Source organism: Halichoerus grypus, chromosome 3 (assembly GCF_964656455.1).
Source record: "Halichoerus grypus chromosome 3, mHalGry1.hap1.1, whole genome shotgun sequence".
Lineage (NCBI taxonomy): Eukaryota > Metazoa > Chordata > Mammalia > Carnivora > Phocidae > Halichoerus > Halichoerus grypus.
In genome coordinates this window covers 188209165-188233331 of record NC_135714.1, presented here as the reverse complement: position 1 = coordinate 188233331, position 24167 = coordinate 188209165, and the positions used below count along the sequence as shown (strand labels likewise).

The window sequence follows — 24167 nt, the reverse complement described above, 5'->3', positions numbered from 1 at the left end:
TGACAAATGTCTGCGGGCATTGCAAAATTGCCCCCAGTTGAGAATCATGACCTTAACATTAATTTAAAGTTACTATTACAGCCTAAGAAGTCTCTACAATCAACAGATGGTTTCTGGTTTCTAAAATTTCCCACACTGGAAAAAAATTATTTTAGAAAATATCATAGAATACTTCCTAAACAACAACCTTGAAATGTTCTTACTGGGTAGGAGAAAAATCAAGACAAAATTTTATTATAGTTTGGCTAGGCCTTAGAGATGAGAGAGTCAAAGGAAGACATAGGCCCTAATACAATTTTTTTTTTAAAGATTTTATTTATTAGAGAGAGAGAGAGAGCAGGGGGAGAGTGAAAGGGAGAAGGAGGCTCCTCACTGAGCAGGGAGCCCAATGCGGGGCTTGATCCCAGGACCCTGAGATCATGACCTGAGCTGAATGCAGACGCTTAACGACTGAGCCACCCAGGCGCCCCATAATACAATATTTTTTTTAAACCAGATAAAGGAATAATCTAAAAAGGTATTGAAATGTCATCCCCAATGGATACCAGAATGGACATTTATTTGAATAAATTGCATATTGCCAGAAAATGGCAAAAAAAAATCCCAACTAGAGGGTATATGTTGGTAAGTCATACAAGTATAAACTCTTACCTGTAATATACTTCCCAATTGTTTATGAAAGAACTTTACAAATTCTTTGCTCTCATCATTTTGCTGGGTGAGAGTCAAAACCATACGTCTTACTGAAGTTAGAAGTTGAGAAGAGCATACTTCATCCATGTGCTCCTGAGAAAAACCCTAGTTGATTAGGATGTAAACTTACCTATTGTTTAAAAAATATTAGTTCACATGAGACTTCTTTCTTGCATAGATGCTACTCAACTTTCAGATACATGTTTAGAAATATCTGTTCGTAAGAGCCAAACTCCTGCACTACACATGTTAAGGGGTTTGTACCTTTTGACCCACCACAGCAGGTAACAGCCGGTAAAAAGAAACGAGCTGATTCAATACTTTTCATTACTTCCTTCCTGTATCTTAAGGGGAACTACTCATGCCCTCGTCACCATAGTGCCTGTCTCCCCATTTGCAGTTCAGTTCATTCCAACCGCACTCTTACAACTCACCTCATGCATCTTCAACCTCCGCTTTCTCAGCCCCGTTCAGCATTATGGACATTCTGTGCAGTGCGGGAGGTTCAGCAGCACACTCTGGCCTCCACCCACTAGATGCCAAAAGCACCCTCCACCCTCCCAAGTCCTGAGAGCTAAAACTGTATGTAGACACTACAAAATGCTTTTAGGGTCAAAATTACCCCCAGTTGAGAACCACTGTCCTAACTTTCCGAACAAGCCTTTTTAGGCGTCTCCTCTTCTCCTTCATCTTCCTTTAGAAGCACGTGCAAACTACCTAATAATCCAAATCATGGTTCACTTTTGGAGGTGAGTCCATCGAACACCCACATCAAGTACCTCAAGGTTCTCATCCCTCTTCTGGGCCACTAAACTCATTTGGGCAGGTCTTCTAACCTTTACTCAGGCAAGCTCATGTTCTGGTTTTTTTTCTATAGAAATGTATGAAGTGAGGTGGCTAAACTAGATGATTTCTAAGGTTCCTTAAATTGAAGGAATTAAGTCGTTTTTTTAAAAAATCATGTGACAGAGCAGGCAGTTAAAAAAAAAAAAAAAAGGACAATAGTCCCTTGTCTTCAAGAGATCAAATACCAGAGGAAAAAGTCAGATACATGAACAATCAATCACTACATGCTATGCACTGTCCAACAGATGATACTTTTTAATTCCAGGGACTGTTTCTTATTTATCACCTGGCACAGTGGCCAGCTCACGGGAGACACTCATTACTTGCTGAATATACTGGTATCTTAGAAGCAGCACACACTAGGTTCTGCAAGGAGTTACGGCAGCATATTAGAAACAACAATTATCTCTGGAGAAAGGATATTTCTGCCAAGCAGAGAAAGAGTGAAGGAATTTTATATTTTCAATAATGACAACTTGTACAAAGGGCTGATATATGAAACTGCAATGGCAGGAACAGGAAATGTTGAGTAACCTGAAGTGAGTGAGTGAGTGAGGGGACCAGATGGAGAGTGGGGAGAGAGGGAGCTGGGGAAGTATACGAGGTCCAGTAGTGAAATCTCTTGAAGGCTAGGGAGTCTGCTTAGTAACATTCATTTCATGCCTACCATGACAAGCTGTCTAGGCAAAACATGAGGATCTGAATTAAGGTTATGCTATTGGAGAGAGGAAGGAAAAGTGACTGCTCTTAAAGGGAAAATCAATTTTGACTCACTGGTGATAGAGGGTATGAGAGTCAAGAAGTCTAGCTTAGGTGACTGGATATAATGCTGACATTAACAAAGAAGTTCTATGATCCTACCAAGAAAGTCAAGATTTGAAGTGAAATGAGACATAACAAAATAGTTAAAATCAGATCATTAGTTCTACTCATTTTGTTGGCCTCAAAAACTTTTTGAAATGCTAAATTTAGTAAGTGAATATTTATGAGGGGATATCAATTAAATCAGACACAAAATGGTAAAAGCAATAAAATCTCCTAACTGTAGATGACTGCATTCCCTAAGCATAAACCTAAATCATTTAGATTTTTTTAAACCTTAGAATGTAACTGTACATACTAAATAAATATTGCTAGCCGTATACGTAATTTTACCAAAAAAGACATGCTTAAGAGTATTTATTGGATCACTCATGATAAAATAAAAATGTAAAACAAAAAAGGCAACACTTATCTATGCCTAAGATGAAAGCAAGTAACCGCTTACATAGTTTAAGTCAACTCACCTGAAGGAATGGTTTCAAACTCTCAAATATATCTACCCATCTATCTACATGAACATATGCACATTCTTACAACTTACAGGAGGTGAGTACATATTTTACAAATAACGGGAAATAAATTTACAGAATAACTGATGAAACTGATGTGTTTTTAGCTTTCTTTTGTTTACCTGTTATTTTCTGAATTTACTACAGTGAAGTCTTTTGTAAGAATTAAAGAACAAAACGCAAAGTATTTATTTTAAAAAAATTACTGCTTACCTTCAAAAAAGGAATGACTTCTTTCATAATGGCTTTAATTTGCCGGTCCAGCTGCTGAGTATCAATTCTAGGACATGGGACAGTAGAAACTTCGCTTACAGGTTGTTGTGAACCATGATTTTCAATAGGAGTTTCTATTTTTAAAAAGAAAATGATTTGTTAGCAAAATAAACCCTGTGACATTATAAATACACATTTATTCAGAATTCTAAATATTAAAATCTGATGATTTTACGCTAATACAAAGGAGCATTTATGTAGTTTTAGCACCCTTAATGACTAAAAGAAAGTGGCAATAAAATTATTATATATCAGGTGGGGCTATACATTTTCTTTACATATGGAACTGTAGTTTCTGTACTTTTACTCAGCGGAAGAACACACCTTCTGAGTTAGTAACCGTACTCGTGGCGGCAGCACCATCCTCATCAAGAATCCTGCAGGTGCATCTTCTGTTTGGGCTACTTTCAGCCTCAGTCTTCATACGCTCGTATTCCCTCATTCTGGCTAATGCCTGATCTAAGTGAATCACAGTGTTACCTACATATGAAACAGAAACATTGAGAAAATATAAAAGCAAACTTTATCATGTATTCCTCACAACATATTAAAAAAAAAAAAACGTCTAACTGTAGGTAAGGAAAAGTAGCTTTAACAAGTTCCAGACACTATACTAGTTTGGTGACTTGGCATACATTACTCTCTTAGACTCTGAGGTCCATACTGATTTCACTAGTCATCATACTGCTTCATGTAAAAATAAATCCCAAGATGTCACCCAAATTCTGAGGAAAAGGATCCAACTAAACATAAGCAAGTAATAAGGAAAATGCCTAAGAAAGAGATTTCCCAGTTTTCCTTTGTCCACTTCAGACAAAGCTAGTGAAGGATTTTGAGGAAAAAAATCAGTAAATGAAACAAAACAGATAGGACTCAAAACCATTTGGTAACTCAGAAAGGGGGAATAAACTCAAGGGGAAAGGGAGATTTTTCTCTAAAATGATCAGTTTAGACTTGACAGGTATTTACTCAGAAGGGAGCTAGGCTTAGAGTCCATGACAGTCAGAATAAGACAAAAGGAAGACTTACTGCTTTGGTAAAAAGTGTGTATCTAGTAACAGGGCAAGGCTTGGCCCTTTTCTTTGTAGGAGGCCTTTGGAATTAATCTAAATCTTGTTCTCATCATATGAACAAACACTAGAATAATAGGACTTAGATCCTTTTATCAACTAAGTGCCCTGGAGGTCTGAATGATTGAATCTCAGTTATCTCTTGATAGGCTACAGCCAGGAAAATGAATCGGGTACCTATACATTTTTCTTTTCCCTACTCCCCTTTCCAAGTCTGGGACTCTGGGTTTTCTTCTTCCCCTTGAGTTATACAACCCTCCAAGCTTCTGTTTTACTAATGATGAAAAAAAAACAAGCGCAATGCATCATGCACATTCAGTTACCTGGGTTTCTCACTAAAGATTATTTTTGCTAAGAAATTTCAGTTATTGCAAATTATGAAGTGAATATTGTTATTGAAAATGTGATTGGATGAGGCCCTGATACCTCTGAATTTTTCCCATTAAGTAACTAGAAAACCTTAAAGGATGACCTTTCCCTTACAGGAAGGAAATTAACATTTCTTCAGCTCCTACTATACATGCTAGAAAATTCTATATATTTTTCAAAGAACATAGAGCAAGATAGGCAGGACTCCCATTTCCTTAGAACATGTAATCAGAATGATGAGATGATTTGCCAAAGGCTAAAGAGTTAACAGGAGATTCCTGACTTTACACTGAGAGACTTTGAAGTCCAAAGTCTTTCCACCACATCTTAGCTTTTTTGGACTTTTGTTTCTTCATCAATGTAATTCAAAGACTGTATTAAAGTCATGTTCTAAGATTATAAAAAATTCTGCTTACCTAGATCATCTGTTGCAAAAGGCTCAAAATTTGAAGATACAGACATGACACTAGCATTATCAGCATCATTTTGCTCACTTATTTTATGTGTTTCTCTCTCAAAGTTCTTCTCAAAAGTTTCCTAAGTTATAGTTTAAAAAAACAAATAAAAATCACTAATATTTCTTTTAAAAATTTTACGATGAATATTAAAAATTTAACATAGAAACTAAGTATTTGCATAAAACTACATACTTAAAATTGGGATATAACCGAAGTTATTAAAGGTTGAACAGTCACAGAGAACATTAAAATATTAAATAATCTTGCAGAACATACATCATTAAGTAGATGAAAATACACAGAGCTAGCTACTAATTAAATTCTAACTTGGAAAACTAAACATTTTAAATTATTTCTACACCCTCAGGGAAATTTTCCCATCTCCAAAGCCTAACAATTACTAGGACCTTACTATATCTGGTTTTATCAGAAGAAAAACATGACAGCATCATTCGTATTTTTTTTAAATGAACTTTATTGAAATATAATTTACATACAACAGTGCACCCATTAAGTGTACAGTTTGATGTTCTAAAAAAATATATATATACACCCATGTAACCACTTTCCCTAAAGATAAAGACCATTTCCATCAGCCCAGAAAGTTCCTTTGTATCCCTCTGTAGTCAGTCTCCACTACACCCCGCTTATAAGATTTCTATCACCACAAATCAGCTTTCCTGGCTCTAGAACTTGATATATAAATGGAACCATTCAGAATATACTCTTCGGTGTCTGGCTTCTTTTCTTTTGCTCAATAGGCTTCTGACATTAATCCATGTTGTCATGTGTTTCAGAAGTTCATTATTTCTGAATGGCTGAATAGTATTCCATTGTAAGGATATACCATATTTTGTTTATCCATTTATCTGCTGATGTTCCGGTTTGAGGCTATCGTGACTAAAGGTGCTATGAACATTAGAATACAAATGTTTTTGTGGACATATCTTTTCATTTCTCTTGGATGAATACCTAGAAGAAAAATCCCTTGGTCACATGCCAAGTTTAGGTTTAACTTCTTTTAAGAAACGGCCAAACTGCTTTCCAAAGTGGTTGTACAATTTTATAATCCCATAAGCAGTGTGAAAGTTCTAATCGCTCTACATTCACACCAACATTTCTTACTGTCAATCTTTTTAATTTCAGCCTTTCTAGTGCATGTGAGGAAATTTCTCATGTGGTTTTAATTTGCACATTGGCCACCATTTATAGATCTTTCTTTTATGTAGTGCCTGTTCAATCTCTTGCCCCTATCCTACCGAGTTGTTGGTCTTATAATCAAATTGTCAAAGTTCTTTATGTAGTCTGGATTTGTCATTTATATAGTCATTATCAGATATGTGTACTAAGATTATGTTCTCGTAATGGTGTCTTTTGAAAAGCAGAGGGATTTTATTTTTAATCAAGTCTAATTTATCATTTTTTTCTTTTATAGTTAAAGCTTTGTGTACCCTAAGAAATTTTTGCTTATGTTAAATCAAGAAGATTTTCTTTTAGAAGTTTTCTAAGTTTTAGCCTTTTCAGGACTTTAATTTCAAAATAATTTCTGTGTATAGTGTGATTAAGGGGAATCTCACATTCTAAAACTCATTTCACAATTGTGTTCTTTCTCCTAGCTATTAATCTTTTAAATTTTCCTCTTCAATTATGAAATGAAAGCTCTGTCTCTGACTAAAGGAAATTCAGGCATTACAGAACACATTTCAGGAAATGGAACCATTTTGTTGCTCCTTCAATTAAAACTGGAAGGTAGATGTGCCTTTGCCATTTTATGGCACATGGAATAGAAGATACAAAATGTTTCTTCTTCTTAAATTTCAATTCTTCATCCCCCCTTTGATTTATAATTCCTGGATGCCTACTTTTACTTCTCTCTTTCCTGGCCATGAAAGCTCTTACACACTCTGAAATGTGCCTATGCAAGCTCCATAAATGGAGCTCAAATGACCTTGGCCTGGGGCACCTGGGTGGCTCAGGCGGTTAAGTGCCTGCCTTCAACTCAGGTCATGATCCCAGGGCCCTGGGATTGAGCTCTGCATCAGGCTCCCTGCTCAGTAGGGAGTCTGCTTCTCCCCCTCCCTCTCCCTCTGTGATCTCTCTTGCTCTCTCTCTCAAATAAATAAATAAAATCTTAAAAAAAAAAAAAAAAAAAAAGACCTTGGCCTAGGAACACAAAGAATGAGAGTCTGTATCTGTCCAATATGGAAACCACTAGCCTGTGGTTATTTATATTAAAACTTAAAATTTAGTTCCTCGGTCCCATTAGCCACATTACAAGTGCTTGATAGCCCCATGTGGCTAATGGCTACCATTATTAGACAATGCACATATAAAACATTTCCATCACTGTAGCAAGTTCTACTGGACAGCACTGCTCTAGATGTGTGGGTAGGAACACTGGATGTTGTGCTGCTGATAATTAAATAGCATTAATAAAGGGAGGATGTTAACATTAATGACGAATTTAAGTTTTGGATGAAAAACTAAAGAACTGATTTAGTTATTTAAAAATAATACTAAGTAGAGTTATTTGTGCCAAGTCTATATGGTTACAGATTGAGTCTCTGTGTACCCCCCACCACCACCACCAAATTCATGTTCGAAGCCTTAACTCCCAGTGTATTAGGAGGTGGGGCCTCTGGGAGGTAATCAAGGTTTTAGATGAGGTAATGAGGGTGGAGACCCCTTGGTGGCATTAGTGCCCTTTTAAAAAAAGAGACACCAGAGCCATGTGAGGACAGAGAGAGAAGGTGGCCATCCGCAAGCCAGGAAGAGGGCCTTAACCGAGTACCAAATCTGCTGGAACCATGATCTTGGACTTCCCCACCTCCAGAACTGTGAGAAATAAATGGCTGTTGTTTAAGCCATCCAGTCTACAGTATTTTGTTGCACCAACCCCAAATAAGACACTTCCTTATTAAGCAGGTCAGTATCTTTAAATTTTATTTAAGTCTGCAGCAGTTATAAGGAAAAACCTTTAAAATCCTGTCAGGTTAACTTTATCATATATTGTAGCTCAATTTCCAATTTGCTATTGATGGTAAAGGCCAATGGGCTCAAATATTTTAAATTAACGAAGTAATACCATCTACATGAAATCTGGATAAACAGGGAGGCAATGGAGTTACGGGAGGCAGAGAAACCATTCATGCTCTCAGCAAGTTATTTCAGGGCCTAATAAACTTTAATGTAACCGCATATCACCTACTCATCTATACAGCCGGACCACTCTCTTCATCTTCCACAAAAATTGTATGCAATTTTCAATTAATTATAGAAACAATTACTTAATTTACATTTGACATTGTAAAGTGAATTAAAACCATATCGTTTTTAGTTTGTGTTCAGAGTGATAGAGGAGTTGGAGCCTAAGGTTTTAAGCAGAAAAGATCACTTGGGGAAGTACTGTTTTAAACATGAGCATAAGTTAAAGAGCAAGAATTCAGGAAAAGTCCTCAACAGTTATAAGGAAATTACCATACGTGAAAAAAAAAAAAAAAAGAAGACATCTTTGGGGGAAAAACTATCTTTTCAAAAAAACTTATAATGCTAGTATATCAGCAATGGGCAGAAACACAGTAATACTGCTTCCAACTCTCTACACAGAGCAGATATTTGCTTATCAGTTCTAGCACTCTTATCCCTGAAAATCCACATACTAGAGTTGGCATAGAAATGTATTTGCTATCCGAGAACCCCATAACATCTTTTATAATAGAATCAGGGTCCAAACCTTTAAGTAGTGAATTCCAAATACCTAGGCACATTACCTCCTCACTATCCTAGCAGTCTGCCATCCAGTCATTCACTGCCTTATGTGCTACATGGGGGCTATCTGGAGAACACAGATTACTGAGAATGCACCATTTTCCTCACCACTCTTTTCCATTCCCCAAGTTCCTTTACTTTATTCAAAATTTTCTTCATAAACTTGAATACATTAAAAATTACAATTTTTTTCCTGGATGACTTTCTTTTTGTCCAGGCTTCTCTTCTAACCCAAAGACCTGATTTATCTTGTATTTATTTATTTTAGGGCTCTGTGATCTGACTGCAGTCTGATTTACTGAATGTCTTGAACAAACACAACAAATTTTACTAAATGTCTGTTGTGAGTCAATTCCTATGATGGGCACCAGAAATATAAATACAACTATTTTACACCTTATAATCTATCATTTATACATAATTTCTGGTATTTGCTGACATATTTTAATTGAGTTTTCTACCTCACCTCAAAATAACGTGTTACACTTTTTAAGAAAGCTAAAAACCAAGTATCAGGTATATTCACAATGTATAACTACTTATTTAACTTCTGTTTACTGCATAGTGAAATTCTATCTACGTTCATCAATCATGATCAGCTTACATCATCAGTGGTAGCAAGGCTTTCACTGGGGGTAAGTTCTGAGTTTGATGCTATCCAAGTACCAGAATTTACTGACTTTACATTTTCTCCTTCTTTTTCATGGTTCTCAGAAATATGTCTGGATACTATGTCCTAAATAAGGAAATAAGATAGTTAGTTATGTAAAACATTTATTTTTTATCACCAATTTAAACACACAAGCAGACAGAAGAGCAAATGAATGTACCTCACCTCATGGGTTAATTATGAGGAAGAAATAACATTAAAGATAAAACACTAAAAAATTGCTCAGAGAAAGACTTTATCTAAAGGTTACTGAAGCCATACAAGAAGTTTTAAATAAAATGGCAAGAAAGCACATGAAAAACAGATCATAATACATATGGAACAGGATGTACTTCAGTCTAAGAAAGCAACCAGATACAATCATGAAGAAAACTGGTACCAGACAGAGTAGGAAAAAGAATGTTAGCTACCAGATACCTGTAATGCATATAAAGCCCTTTGTCTCAAGTAGTCTGTATTAAGGAGCTGAAGTTCATGGAAGAGTTCAATAAGAAAATGTGGACGAGATTCATTTTGAGAAATTAATGTAGCTACTTCAGAATATATAGTATCTCGCAAAGCTTCGAACATGGAAAAATCACTCCCGGTTTCTGGAAGATATAAAAGATCAGGAAGTTAACAGTGATAAAATACATTCCTGACAATTGCTATCACCTTGAATCATTATTCAGGTTTAAATAACTTAAATATCAGAACAGACTTAATTCTATTTTAGGACTTTTAAAGTAGAAAAAGAATCTTAAAAATTACCAAGATAAAAATAATCTCAAAAATATCAAAATATATACCATATATTAGAAATACTTAAATGTATGGATAATATTACCTAGCGTTACTCAGACCATACTTATTTCTCAAAAAAATTATCTGGAAAATTTTACACATTTCATAGGAATAATCAGTAGAAATCTTTCAGCACTTGAATGAAATAAACTAACTGCAAATAATTTTTTTTTTTTTTTTTTTTGCTAATATGAACTTTGTTACAGAAAAGGAAATTCATTTAATGTTTAGAATAAACTGAATGCTGGCAATAAAAGCTACTATTTTAAGGTCTATCTAGTCAGGTCTACTAATTCTCAAATCTCAGCTATCATGCTGTATTGATGGAAAATTGAACTTTTGAATATAACACAATATAGGTCAATTTTGCTACTGTCTTACTGCCACACTCAGTATAAGTTGGACCAGGCATGACCTGATGCACGTTTTCAGTTTCATAGAATCTAGACATCACTCAACAATTCTGCTATATATAATAGTTGATAACACAGAATTATCACTCTTAAAGGTATACAGTCATACGTTTATTTTTAAGAGTGCGAATTAGAAACTGTTCCCATTTTGAGTGCTCTATTTAAAAAAATCTCTGGGGCACCTGGGTGGTTCAGTCAGTTAAGCACCCGACTCCTGATTTAGGCTAAGGTCATGATCTCAGGATCATGAGATTGAGCCCCACATAAGGCTCCACACTCAGTGTGGAGTCTGTTTGAGTTTCTCTCCCTCAGTCCCTACCCCCCACTCCCACCCCTGCTCTTGCACGTGTGTGCACACTCTCACTCCCTAAAATAAATAAAATCTTAAAAAAAAAATCTCTAAGTAGTTCTTCTGGCTATCAAACTCTGTACCCTTTCTAGAGCAATAGTAGAACCATGGGTAAATACTCAGGTTCCACAAATATCTGTGACAAGTTTCTAAAAAAGAGAAATTAAAATGTTGAAGGTTTTAATATACTGTGATTTTAAATAAATATACAAAGATCATAAAGATTTAATTCACCTTTTGTAAGAGAGGGTAAGAATATGCAAAGGAAATGAGGCCTAATGAAAAAACTTCCTACTAACTCACATCTTGTATCTTAACATCTTCAGACCGTAATTTCTACAAGTGTAATAATAAATATGCAATTTCCCTATCTTGCCTCATTTATGACTATAAAATAAAATAAAATACTAAATTTCTCTTACTAGTTTAAAAATGTTCAAATGTGATATTATAAGCAGGAACCAAAACTATCTCTAGGAAATCTCTACTTAAAGGAAAAACCCAGATAAGAAGATATGATTTAATATGCAAACTTCCAATTTATACTATACTTTGACCAGCTAAATTAGAAAATGTTTATTATTTCAAAGAACAAAGCATATTTAATGACACCTGTCATACCTCTATATGATAAAATTATCATTCTAAATTATGTATAATTCATTAAAGATGAAATTATTCCCAAATAATGAATGATGCTGAATACATGCTTTACTGCCCACCTCCCCAGCCCTGCAATAGACAGGTGGAAAGTTTTTGCCAGTTTCTCCTCCTACTAAAATGCATTAGTGTAGGCTACAAAAATCCTTGATCTCAGTCAGGTTTCTCTGAATCCATCTTATTTTTATCCTATTTTTCAGAGTTCTTTTCTTTAGGACGTGTTACAGATATAATTCAAGTTTTGTCTGTGCTAGATCCTTGTTTTTTTCTTTAGATTCTCCTAAAGATTCATAACAAGCTTTTATTTTTCACTTATGTATAGTGCAGGAGGCATTCAAGAATATTTATAACTCTAAATCACACAAAACCATGTTTAAAGAAAATACATAGTGTAAAGCCAAAAACAGTATTTTGGAATCTTTGTAATTTTCCATGCATTTTTATTTATCATGGTCTTTGCATGTCACTGATTTTATTCAATGGTTTATTGGCTTATTTTTTTTTTGTAGATGTTGACTAGTAATGAAAAATAAGTACAACAGAAGTTACACACAATACTTAACACTGTAAATCAAAGCTAGGAAAAAATAACTATTTTTGTTTCAAAAAATATTAATGCTTTTATGCATTTAAGAATTACAAAATAACTTCAAATAAAATAATCAATTATAAAAAGATTTTCTATTATCCTTATGAATGTGTTGGTTATGTTACATACAGTAACTGAAAATGAAAACAAGAAAAGCAGCTAATTTTACCACCCAAGTAAAAACTACAAATGAAAGCCTTCAGAATTTTATATGAATTCTCTTTCACTTTTACAAACCAAATGACATATAAACACTAAGCTATATCTAAAAAAATAAAATAAAATAATCAGAGCAATAAAACTAAGGATATTTAAGACTAATGGAAAAAAATTAACAAAAAGTGGACACCAAAACTAAGCAGATTGTTACCTGGCGCTTCATTGCATGCATTTCTGTTAGACTGCTGGAGTATTCTCCTAGCATGTGCTGTAGGAAAGGGCAGACATAAGGATGAACAAAAAACGTGTATGAATAGTAAAGACAGGGTCCATAATATGAGTAAGTGAATTTAAAAAAAAAAAAAAGCAAATTTCTTTAAAACTGTTTGCCTGAACTGAAATGTTATCACAGGTATGGTTTATAATTTGTTTAAAAAATAATCTTATTAGGGAAAATATCAAAAGATTTGCTATAAACTTATATATAAACTTAATGTGACTGATGATGACTATCATAATAAACTTCTGCCATTCACTCGTAGAAGCGTACACATCAAGGTGAACCTCCCACAACTCCTAAGGGAGGAGAGGACTGTAAAATTCAATACTAGCAGTCATATATGCTACTCTCTAGTAATCACGTAACAAAAACTACTAGTCCATGCTATAGAGAATTTTAGAGTAATGATTAAAACTAAAAATAAGTCTTTTTAGAAAATGAATCTGTAAATACCCATAGGGTATATTTACACAAGGCAAGCATTTTTTAGTGCACCAAAATTCAATCATTGTATTTTTCTAAGTAACAGTAGTAAGGTCTGAAGTCCTATGACCAACTATCCATTATTTAGGTAACTTGATAATCCAATTAATTAATAAGCCTTTCAATTTAGTGCCCTTCCCCAACCTCCACCAACTGTTTACTCCTTGAAGATCTCACTATTTGATAAAGACAGTGAAAGGAGATAAAAATTGTAAAATTTTGGTAAAATACTGGGGTTATATCAGGAAAACTGATAGTTTTGCCAAAAGGATCCTAGACTTAAGAGAAGACCAGGATTAAAACTTCCACTCTGCCATTTCTTAGCAATATGACCTTGAGGAAGTCAGTTCAAAATACAAACAAATGTGATGTTTCTTTTCTGATTACAAAAGCAATAAATACTTGTTATGAAAGGTTTAGAAAATATAGGAGTTTAAAGATGATAAAATCACTATTAGCATTTTGATGCATTTTCTTCTAGTCTTTATTCATTCTGATTTTTTGTTTAAACATAGTTGGAATCACAGTTCAGACAACACTAAATCCCAGTATTTTTTTCATTTTGTTTCCTTAGCATAGATAAGTACAATTACTGAGATAAAGCCATGACTTTTGAAGCCTTCCAGAAAAACTGTACCAATTTATGTTACTAGCTCTTTATGATGCTGGGGAAAAAAAACAGGGATACTCTCTGACCACATTTCCTCATCTGCAGAATGGAAATAAAACCAATTCACAGCATTATGAGGCTCAAATGAGATGAGTAATTTGTTTTATTTGTAAATAGTAAAGCATAATACAAATGGTAGCTGCTACTCTCACTTTTCACCAAGGATTTTATTGACACCTGAGAATTGAGGGTCTCTATTTACTGCCTCCCTCCCCATGTTTCTTTGAGATGTACTTGCTCTTTATAAATTAGGAAAGTACCAGTAGTTAAAACAGTGGAAAACACAAACAACTCCATTCATTCATTCATTCATTCATTCAATTAACACTTAGTAAGTGCCTACCACGTGCCCAGTACCATGGGAACATTTAAGGCACAAACATGAGAAGGTATTTTCTGCTGCCAAGGGACTCAAAAAAGGTGACAAAGACACTTAAACAAGTAAATACTATATAATGTGATACGGGCAACAGAAGAGATTTACACAGGCTACAACAGAAACAAAAAAGGAGAAAGGGGAAATTATCTGAGCTTCGATTTGATGCAATTTCAGAGTTGCAGAATTAACATTTTGTTGAAGACTCCAGTAGAGAAAAAGGCTTACAAAGAGCAAAAAGGCCTCCTGCTGAGGTGAGAAACAGCAAGATAGCTATGCGAAAACTTCAGTTCAGTGCCATGGAAAGAGGCAACTTCAAGGCAGAGAGGGTAGGGAGAAAGAGTCTAGAGATGCAAGAAAGAGCCAAATCTCTGCTGGCCAGATGTTACATTAAGGCACTTGGACTCTCCCCTGTAAGCATGGTAAAGCCAAAGATTTTAAGCAGGGAATGATAGGATTTTACATCGAATTCTTATTCAGAGAAGATTTTCAGAATTTCAAATCAGCTCCAAATTAATTTCGACTATGATTTTTTGTTTGAAATTTCATCATAAAGTGTCAAAAGCTACTATCACAATATTAAAAAATATTTCCAGTTCACATTTCTTGGTATCAAGGAATGTATACTGTAATCTCTACTTATATAAAACCTTGCACATGACAGAAAAGTATGACAGACCAATGGCTTTTGAAATCTAAGATGAAGAAGTCCTTAGATTAAAGCAAACCAAAAAAGAACATACCTGAAGATATTTCTGTAGACCTACTATATTTTATTATTTTTTCCAGCTGCTCATGATTCTTTCTGCTGAATACTTTTGCTTGAACAGGCTCTTCAGTCTGGGCTGAATGTCTGTTCCTACTTTTGCAAGGTTCACATGTGCTAGACATACTGGCACTTTCATACCCTTAAGTAAAAAAAGTGACAACTGTTATCAGCTGCAACTAACTCAAACTGAAAGGGAAATTGATTTCCATAGTGCAATAGTACAGGTAACTCAATTTAGAATGCTGTATAAATAGAAAACAGTAAATACAATGTCTTGCAATAACCTTTGGCAGCATGGGGTAACAGTAATATATTCTAACACTTCATCGTCCTTTAGACACCACCTTCATGGGTACATCCCAACTCAAACTATACTGTAAGCCTTATATGACCCAAATCCTCTACTGGTCAGTCTCCAAGTTAACCATTTTTCAATATTAGGAAATACAAAAAAGAATCACATCCAATCTACATAAAATGTCCATAAAAGAGAGAATAATGGGCATTAGTCAGATATGTCTGCCTTCTTATAACTTGTGTGTAATAAGGACTCGATTTAAAAGGTCTTACCCACTCATAGGTTATCCACATATTCTACTAAATTTTCCTTGCTATATGGCACAAGTTTGGAGTTCAACTTTATTTTGTTTCACATGGATACTTGGTTATACCTACCCTATTCCCAATGAAACAAAATGCAACCTTGGTCAATATATTAAGTCTCCATATTTACTGAGGTTTATTTCTGGGCATTCTATCTGTTTAATTTATCTATTCCAATGCCATCTTCATTCTTTTAGCCATAGAAGTTTTACAGAATGCTTAAACATCTGGTAAGGCAAGTCCTATGTAGGCAGCTTCTTGGCTATTCTTAGATATTTGTCCTTCCATATAAGCTTTGATTTTTTTTTTTCAAATTTTAAAAACAGTCCACATGGATTCAAAATGGAATCACATTAAAAGCAGTTATTAATTCAAGAACTGGTATTTAATAATTTTACACAATTTTTAAAAACATCGTTATGTTTTTTACATTTGTTCAATCTTGCTTTGTGTTCTTCAAAAATATTTACAATTTTTTATAGATCTAGTACTTTCCTTGTTAAATTTATTCCTAAGGATTTCCCCCCCAATAGCTTTGGATACTACTATGGGAAGACTATTTCCCCCCGCTTCCATTCTACTGAGTGTTACTATGATAGAGAAAAATATTTGCATACTTATTTCATAACCAGCTGCTTTACTAACTTACTTTAGTAGCTATTTTCCAGTGTTTCCTGGGCTCTCTCAGAAAAAATTAAAATATCTCCCTCCTTTTTCAATATTTATGCCAATTATTTAATTTCTTGTCATGGTATTTTCCAAACAATGCTAGATAATGATGCTGGTAGAGAGGGAACCCCTGTTTAATTTCTAATTTTGATACAGATTATATTTGGAGTATTTTCATTTACAGTGTTGTTTGTGACTGGCATTAGCTAACTACTTTCATTATATTAAATACTAAATAATTGCCTTCTTTGGTGCATTTTACTTATAATTTTTATTAGGAATGACTTCAAATTTTATCTCATCTACCACTAAGGTTATATGACTTCTGTCCTTCAATTTACTGACATGAAAATTATGTTGACAGACTTCCTGATAACGAACCATGGTTACATTTCTGTAATAAACCCTATTGACAACAGTCTGATATTCTTTTTGATATACTGGCAGATTAAATTGGCTAATATCTTACTTTTGAATTTATGTTAGTAACTGAGATTTATCTATTGTTTTCTTTAACTGTTATCTCTCCCTTTCACCTTTCCCTATAAAGGTGTCTCATCTGTTTCATATGTTGTTTCTGTTGTTTTCCCCAGATAAGATGCTTGACAAGTGAAGGCTCTAGTTTGAATACAGGATTCTTGAGCTGCAGTACTATTTTTTGTCTGTGTATGGACATTATTTCACTTTCTTCTACTTCTTGTGTTGTCTGATGTCAGTTTGGTTCTTTCTCATTGTATGTAACTTGTTCTTGCACTCTGGAAGCTTATTAGATTTTTACTTTTTCCTTGGAATTAAGGAATTTTATTAGAATATACATAGGGGTATGTGTATACTTTTCTCCCTTGCCTCCTGGCTGGACAACAGTTAGCTGTTTTGATCTGCAGTCTCCAGTCTTTCTTCATTAAAGATTCCCCTTTATTATTACTTATTTAATTAGTGCCTTTCTACCTGTTTCTTCTTCCTTTAGTATTCCCTATATATCATATCTCCAAGATTTGTCATTAAGCCTCTAATCGTTTTCTTCTTGATTTTATCTTAGTACTTTCTGTTCTGTACAATGGCGTAATTCTTCCCCTCAATTTTCTAGGTCAGTAGTCTGGGACTTACTACCAGTCATCCTCTTTTCTGAACAGTCTAAACATTAAATGTGAAAATCATTTTTTCTAGTTCTACAACTCAATCTGCCTAAGTGTTATGATTTTGTTCAAGCGTGTATTTCCTTCAATAATAGCTTTTACTCGATTTTACCGTTCTAGTGTTCTGCTTCTTGTCTCCTCTCTGACTGCTGGTCCCTTTTACATGCATTTTTACATTCACTGGGCTAGTCAGGACTCATATCTACCCTTAAGGCTGGACCCAATTGCTGGGTAACTTCACTGCATGTTGACAGTACTCGGAAGTCTCATCCTATGGTGAAGCAATGTTTTCGCTAGCAAGTTGTCAGTCTCCCATCGAGACAGTAAGAAGCTGCTTCTCTTTTCAGTTTCCTCAGCTGCAAAGGCCAAATGCTCTCCCAGATGCAAGGTAGGGAGGATGCCACCCACTTGTTCAGTGACACCCTTTTCCATTAGTACCTTGAAGTGACAAAAGACTGCTATTCTTGGAAGGAAGGGAGGTGTCAAGAGGTGCATGGATGTTGGTCCTCCAACCAAGTTTTCTCCAAGAACTGTAGAACTCTGATCTTTGCTCCTGACATTCACTTAATGAGCCAACAGAACCTAAAGCCTTCCTACTTACATTCTCCAGACCACAACAGCTGCTCTGCTAATAACAAGTAGGTTCCCAATACACTGTCAATTCATTCTCTGTAATATCCGATCTGGAGTTAACCTTCCCTTTTTAAGGCCATCAATCAAGTTGGGACTTCATCATCTCTACTTGGCTTCCTGATTTCTTTATTGGTCTCTCAGACTAAAGTCTAGCCACTCTGATCCACTCTGCATGAAACTTACTGGAAAAAGAGCCCTCTTGGGTTATTTTTGACTTTCACATAAACAGGCCCAGCAATAAGGGTATACAACTGCCAAAAGTAATAGATAAAACAATTAATGAAGGGTAACGATACCTCTGAGTTACACTGGCTAGGCCAGCTAGTATAACACCACCACCACCACATGATGGTCATTAGCGTAAGGGCATGACCTCCTATCCCACTCATCACTCTTTGCCTGGCGCACAATCTGTTTTTCTCAGTACGAGTGGCAGGATATTTAGAAAAAATAGTACTTCTAGTTGTGTCTCCACTTTTGGGACACGGCTCAGCTGTGACCTCTGGTGGCACCCTGGAGACCTTGCATACATCCACACAGGCCACAAAGGTAAGGACTGAACTGCAGCTGAGTCTAAGTCTTGACAGAAGGCCTGATGATCCTCCTCCTGGAGCACAGAACACAAGAACATGGGAGGTCTGTGAGGAACTGCTACGTGGCCATTGTTCACCCGCCTCCCCCTCCTCCTGTAAAGCTGTCCTGAAGAGGTTCTTATCTCCTCCTGGGTTCTGATGAAATAGGAGACCTCGGAGACCTCTCCTTCTCACACTCTGAGGGGACACCTCCAGACTATGAAGTGGTCTGTAGCGGCAGCATAGCACCGGCTCCTCAACAACAGGGGTCCCAACACTCATGCTATAATTTCTAATTGTCACCTGGCCTCTTTTGTTTCAGTGTTCCCCTGGTGGCCTGTGGAACAAAGAACACAGGGAGTTGGGACTTCCAGCTACTCTTACTTTCTCCGCCTATGTAAATAATCATCTCTCTGAATCTAAAAAGGATTGTTTCTTTCCTGGCCACATCTGTCAGGCCTTGCCCTTCCTAACGCTTGACATCCATTTCATCTCAATCTTCATTCGTAAACAAGAGGAAAGGGAAGAGAAAAGAAATGAAAAGACTCAGGGATGGTTACAGTACATTAACAGTTCTATCCAATTTTCTAAGAAAAGAATGAGGAAGATCTAGATTATATGATCCCACTGCTCTCTGATAATAACAAAAAAAGAAATGGACCTGGTAGAGTGTAGCCAAATTAGAGGTCTGATACCTGAAGCACACAGAAAGGCAAGGAAACATGCTCAACTCAGAAAGTCTGAATTGGAATGAAAGTTTAAAAGATGATTATCACTATCACATAATTTGTAAAACCTTACTTCACATGCAGTGATAATTTACCTTTAATGTATATGTACATATAAAGACCTTCTAAAGATTAAAATACAATCTAAAGATTAAAATTACCATCACTAGAAACAAAGTTAAATGAAGATTTAGCATGCCACCTCTGAAAACTGTCCCCAAGTGCAAAAACATATACGAACAGTTCAGTCTAGTAAATCTGGGACAGCACAACTGGCTGTGCTGTGTCTCTTAAGACAGAAACTGAAGTCCCACCATGCTGGTCTATGTATCATATCTTACTGCCTTCCCCAGCTGTTCTCATCTTCTTTTCCTGCCTCTAAACTTCTTTTCATTGTTACTAAAGTTTGGAATGCCTTCCAATATTCTCTCCATCCACCTACATTTAAGACAAGTAAATATTCTATTTTCTAAGAAATCATGGCTATTCCTACCCCATAAAATAGCACTGGACTAGCTCAGTGCCTCTCAGACTTTAATGGGCATATTTTCATATTAAAACATCTGGAATCTTGCTAAAATACACACTGAAAAACAATGTGTATTCACTCAGTTGGTGGAAGGTGGGACCCAAGAGTGCATTTTTAATAAGCTCCCAGAGGATGCTAATGCTGTTTGTCCATGGTTCACACTTTGGATAGCAAGGGTTTAGCTGACTAATTTGATTTTGCTACATATTAGTTTGACTCTGCATCTATTAGATTCTGCTACCAAGTCTTTGATTTTTGTGTGTATTAAAGTAGGGCTCTCACTGACAGATGGTCTTGAATGCCTGTCGAACAAATAAATGTGTATTATGTTTCTGGTAGGTATTTTTTTTTTTTTTTTTTTTAAAGATTTTATTTATTTATTTGAGACAGAGAGAATGAGAGAGAGAGAGAGAGCACATGAGAGGGGTGAGGGTCATAGGGAGAAGCAGGCTCCCTGCCGAGCAGGGAGCCCGATGCGGGACTCGATCCAGGGACTCCAGGATCATGACCTGAGCCGAAGGCAGTCGCTTAACCAACTGAGCCACCCAGGCGCCCTCTGGTAAGTATTTTTATACTTAGAAGAGAGCACATAGATCAGAATGTCAATCTTTGCCCTGAATCAAAAAAGCTGAATTGTATATACAGAATCATAATTCCTCAGAATAAAGGGGTTTCAAAATTAAATATACCAATTTTTTCTAGGTTTAGGTAGTTATGGCCATTAGTTGGCTTAAGAGTTCCCTAAGACCCTGCTACTTAAAGTGAAATCCACAAACCAAGCTCAACGAGACATGGAAACCTGTTAGAAATACAGACCTTTGGGTCCCTACCCAGACAGAATCAATCTGCCTTTAAACAAGATTCCCAAGGAGAAACATTAAAGTTTAAGAAGCACCACCCTAGCACACTCAACTGGCTGAATGAGAAAATGACAGATAATAAGTATTAGTGTTTCTTCATTTATTCATATGACAAAAAGCATTTCTGTGGGGACAAGGTAATAGAGAAGAAGTTTGATGAGTTACCCAAGGGGCCACTCTCTAAACATGGCCATGGTTCATTATGTACTTAAATGTTCTCTGGTGGCACCGGGAGGAATCTTGGAGAAAGCAGAGTAGTTGGATTTTCAGTCATCTGAATCACTAATTTGCTAGATAATATCAGCTCCTCCCAAACCTATATAAATGATCGAATATTTTCAAAGATGATAACATGTGTGCTGAGAAAACTATCATCCCTGTTCAAATTTGCTTGTTTCACCATCAAATCAGATTCTTCAGATGAGAGTAGCAGTAGCCAAAGACATGAAGGATATATGAAGAACTGAAATGAAATGAAGGAGCAGGTATTCTTTCTTACATCCACAGTTTTCATCAGATTTTTCAAGTGTTTCATTAACCAAAAATGGCTAAGATGAATGCTGCAAATGTTTACAAGTCGATTTTTTACCACAGGGTTTCCTAGGACCTTCATATCCTTGTATATATTGGGAGCTTCCAAGAGAGAGTTAGCTGGTGTGTGGTGATTTTTCAAACTTTCCTGATTATAAATCTTAAATACTTTGTCCTTAAGCACCAAGTACAATCTCCTTGAACCCAGAACAACCTCTCAAAGCCATAGCCGAAAAGCATCCCTTGCAAACTTGAAGGAGCATCCTTTAATTCTAATATTCCAGATTCTAGTTAATAAAACTATTTTTACCTAGCATTAGACTTGAGTAAATTCTTCAAAATTCAAAGAACATCTTTTTTTTTTTAATGGCATGCAGTTAACACTATAAAAAGAACTTCGATAGGATATCCAATGACAAGATTCAATAAAAAATTCAATGGGTTAATGTTTCACCTTATTAACCAAAGTTAAATTCCTTAAGGACTAAGAGCAAACTTGTTTTAAAAGTGATTTCATCTATGATATTCAAAGACTGCAATGTAGTTACAGACCCAAATTTCTTTGAATGAATCAACCAAGGATGTACCAGAAGTCATAACAGAAGTGTTGGATGTAAGATTAGATGTAATACTAAGAAAGAATAACAGTAAAAATTGGACACTGGCAATTTTTAGTAACCTACAAGATTTGGAAAACATCTTCTAAGCTCATAGTAACCACACACATAGGAAATATAAGAAGTTTTAAGACCCACAAAAAGAATAAATGTCTTAAAATATCTACAACACTAAACCCTATTTGATAAATTTTGTATTAAAAAAAACTATAAAGGTGACTAAAAATAAAAATAACTTTATTCAACTAGGTCTAGAACAGTGCTTATCCATTTAGCCACAAAGAAATGAAGTATGTCAACATGCCAGAATAAAGTTACCAACATTTACACTGATCAATATTCAACAAAGTTTAACACTTACCAATATTTTTAACTCTGCTTTTCAGCTGAGTAGAATGCCTTTTCTTACTCTTTGATTTAGGAGTTTTATCTTTAGATGCCAGGCTGGCCTGTGCAGATGCTTTCCTTGTCTTGAATGTTTTGGTTACTGTTGTTGGATCCATTGGATCAGGCATGCTACTAAAGCTTTCTAATGACTCTTCATCAAACTGGTGTCTTCTCCGGCTAGTATCTAATTGATTTTTGCGATTACTATTTGCAATTTTCTCTACAGACACTGGAAATCCAGTCTTGGTAAATGGTTTTTCTACGTCACCTTCTTGGTCATATAACCACGGTGTCCTACTGTTTTCCACCTCCTCTTCGGGCTGTTTTTGATTCCTTACCAATGAAAATAAATTTTTATAGATATGACGATAGAGTTCTAGGCTTACTGGAAAACTGCAGATATAGTTAACAGATTTAGGCAAATAAAAACATCAACAGGCTATAAAAACACTTCCACAGAAATATACATCAAATATGTTAATATTATATAGCCTAATGTACTTAATTACTTTAAACTTTTTTGAGAGAGACAGAGGGAGAGAGAGAACCTTTTTTTTTTTTTTAAGATTTTATTTATTTGAGAGAGAGAGAGAGTACAAATGAGGGAAGAGACAGAGTAGACAAGCAGGCTCCCTGCTGAGCGTGGAGCCAGACACAGGACTAAATCTCAGGACCCTGAGGTCATGACCTGAACTGAAGTCTGACACTTAACTGACTGAGCCACCCAGACACCCCAGAGAGAGAATCTTAAGCAGGTTCCACACCCAGCATGGAGCCTGAAATGGGGCTCGATCTCACAACCCTGAGATCATGACCTGAGCCAAAATCAAGAGTCGGATGCTTAACCAACTGAGCCACCCAGGGGCGCCTTTAAACTTTAATCAGACCCTTCTCACTAAACCATTTTCACTGGCAAAAGTTGCAAACAAAAGATCTAGCACTCATGATGACAAAGAGTGGGAAAGAAAAATTCAAAAAAAGGATGGGACATACAAGGAAAAAACAAAACACTTGGAGGAATAGCTGAGAAAGAGTTGTATGTCGTAGATGGTTTGGGAATATACACAAATCTATGTCACTTAAAGCAGTTCAAATAGAACTGGAATTTGGTGAAAACAATCGTCCATGCAACTCGTAATTTATTCCTCCACACATTAAGTAGAGTTTAGTTGTGGTGGTCTGGTGTCATTCCAAATTTTATCTGCTGAACACTGACATCCTTTAATATGTTAATAGGTATTTACTGATCATCTAAGTTTGGGAAACAATAAAGTTAAACATGTCTGCAAGATTTCTCAAAACTTTAAACATGCTAATGTACTATACAAATGTCTTAGAAGGGAACATAGTGAGCAAGATGTCCAAAATTTTTATCACAGAACCTGACATGAACAATAGTGTTCTGAAGAACATGATTTAGTAGACCGTGACCTACAGGGTTCAAATTAAGACAAGATTAGCAAACCTATAGTCTACAGGCCAAATTCAGCCTGCTATCTATTTCTGTACAGCCTGAGAGCTAAAATGATTCTTTTTTGGGGGGGGAAAAAAAGATTTATTTATATATTTTAGAGAAGGGGGGAGGGGCAGAGGGAGAGGGAGAGAGAGAATCTCAAGCAGAGTCAGCACAGAGCCCAACTTGAGGCTTGCTTGATCTCACCACCATGAGATCATGACCCAAGCCAAAATCAAGAGTTAGACACTCAACTGAATGAGCCATCCAGGTGCCCCTAAAATGATTCTTACAAAATAAATAAATAAATAAGATAAAATAAAATAAAGTAAAATAAAAGTCTGGGAGGTCAACCATAGGATTCCTGGAGTCAAATACAAAATTGAATTCTTAGGTTTTGTTTAATCAAGTAAAAAAAAAAAAAAAATCCATGATTTAAT

The 24167-nt window shown here is 35.6% G+C and overlaps 1 protein-coding gene across 31 annotated transcripts in view; it reads right to left on the bottom strand.

Annotated features, from left to right (window-relative positions):
* Positions 1 to 24167, bottom strand: part of PCM1 (pericentriolar material 1) — an 80750-nt gene that overhangs the window by 13326 nt on the left and 43257 nt on the right. For 13 of the 31 annotated variants that reach the window (XM_078069709.1, XM_078069700.1, XM_078069712.1 and 10 more), the window contains 9 exons: positions 22249 to 22607; positions 14984 to 15148; positions 12643 to 12699; positions 9896 to 10068; positions 9413 to 9544; positions 4999 to 5119; positions 3468 to 3623; positions 3084 to 3217; positions 652 to 786 (listed from right to left, as the gene is read on the bottom strand). In XM_078069709.1, coding sequence (XP_077925835.1) covers positions 652 to 786; positions 3084 to 3217; positions 3468 to 3623; positions 4999 to 5119; positions 9413 to 9544; positions 9896 to 10068; positions 12643 to 12699; positions 14984 to 15148; positions 22249 to 22607 — 1432 coding nt within the window. Of the gene's footprint in view, positions 1 to 651; positions 787 to 3083; positions 3218 to 3467; positions 3624 to 4998; positions 5120 to 5528; positions 6013 to 9412; positions 9545 to 9895; positions 10069 to 12642; positions 12700 to 14983; positions 15149 to 22248; positions 22608 to 24167 lie in introns of those variants that run through there. The other 18 variants (XM_078069705.1, XM_078069707.1, XM_078069721.1 and 15 more) reach the window with 6 other exon arrangements.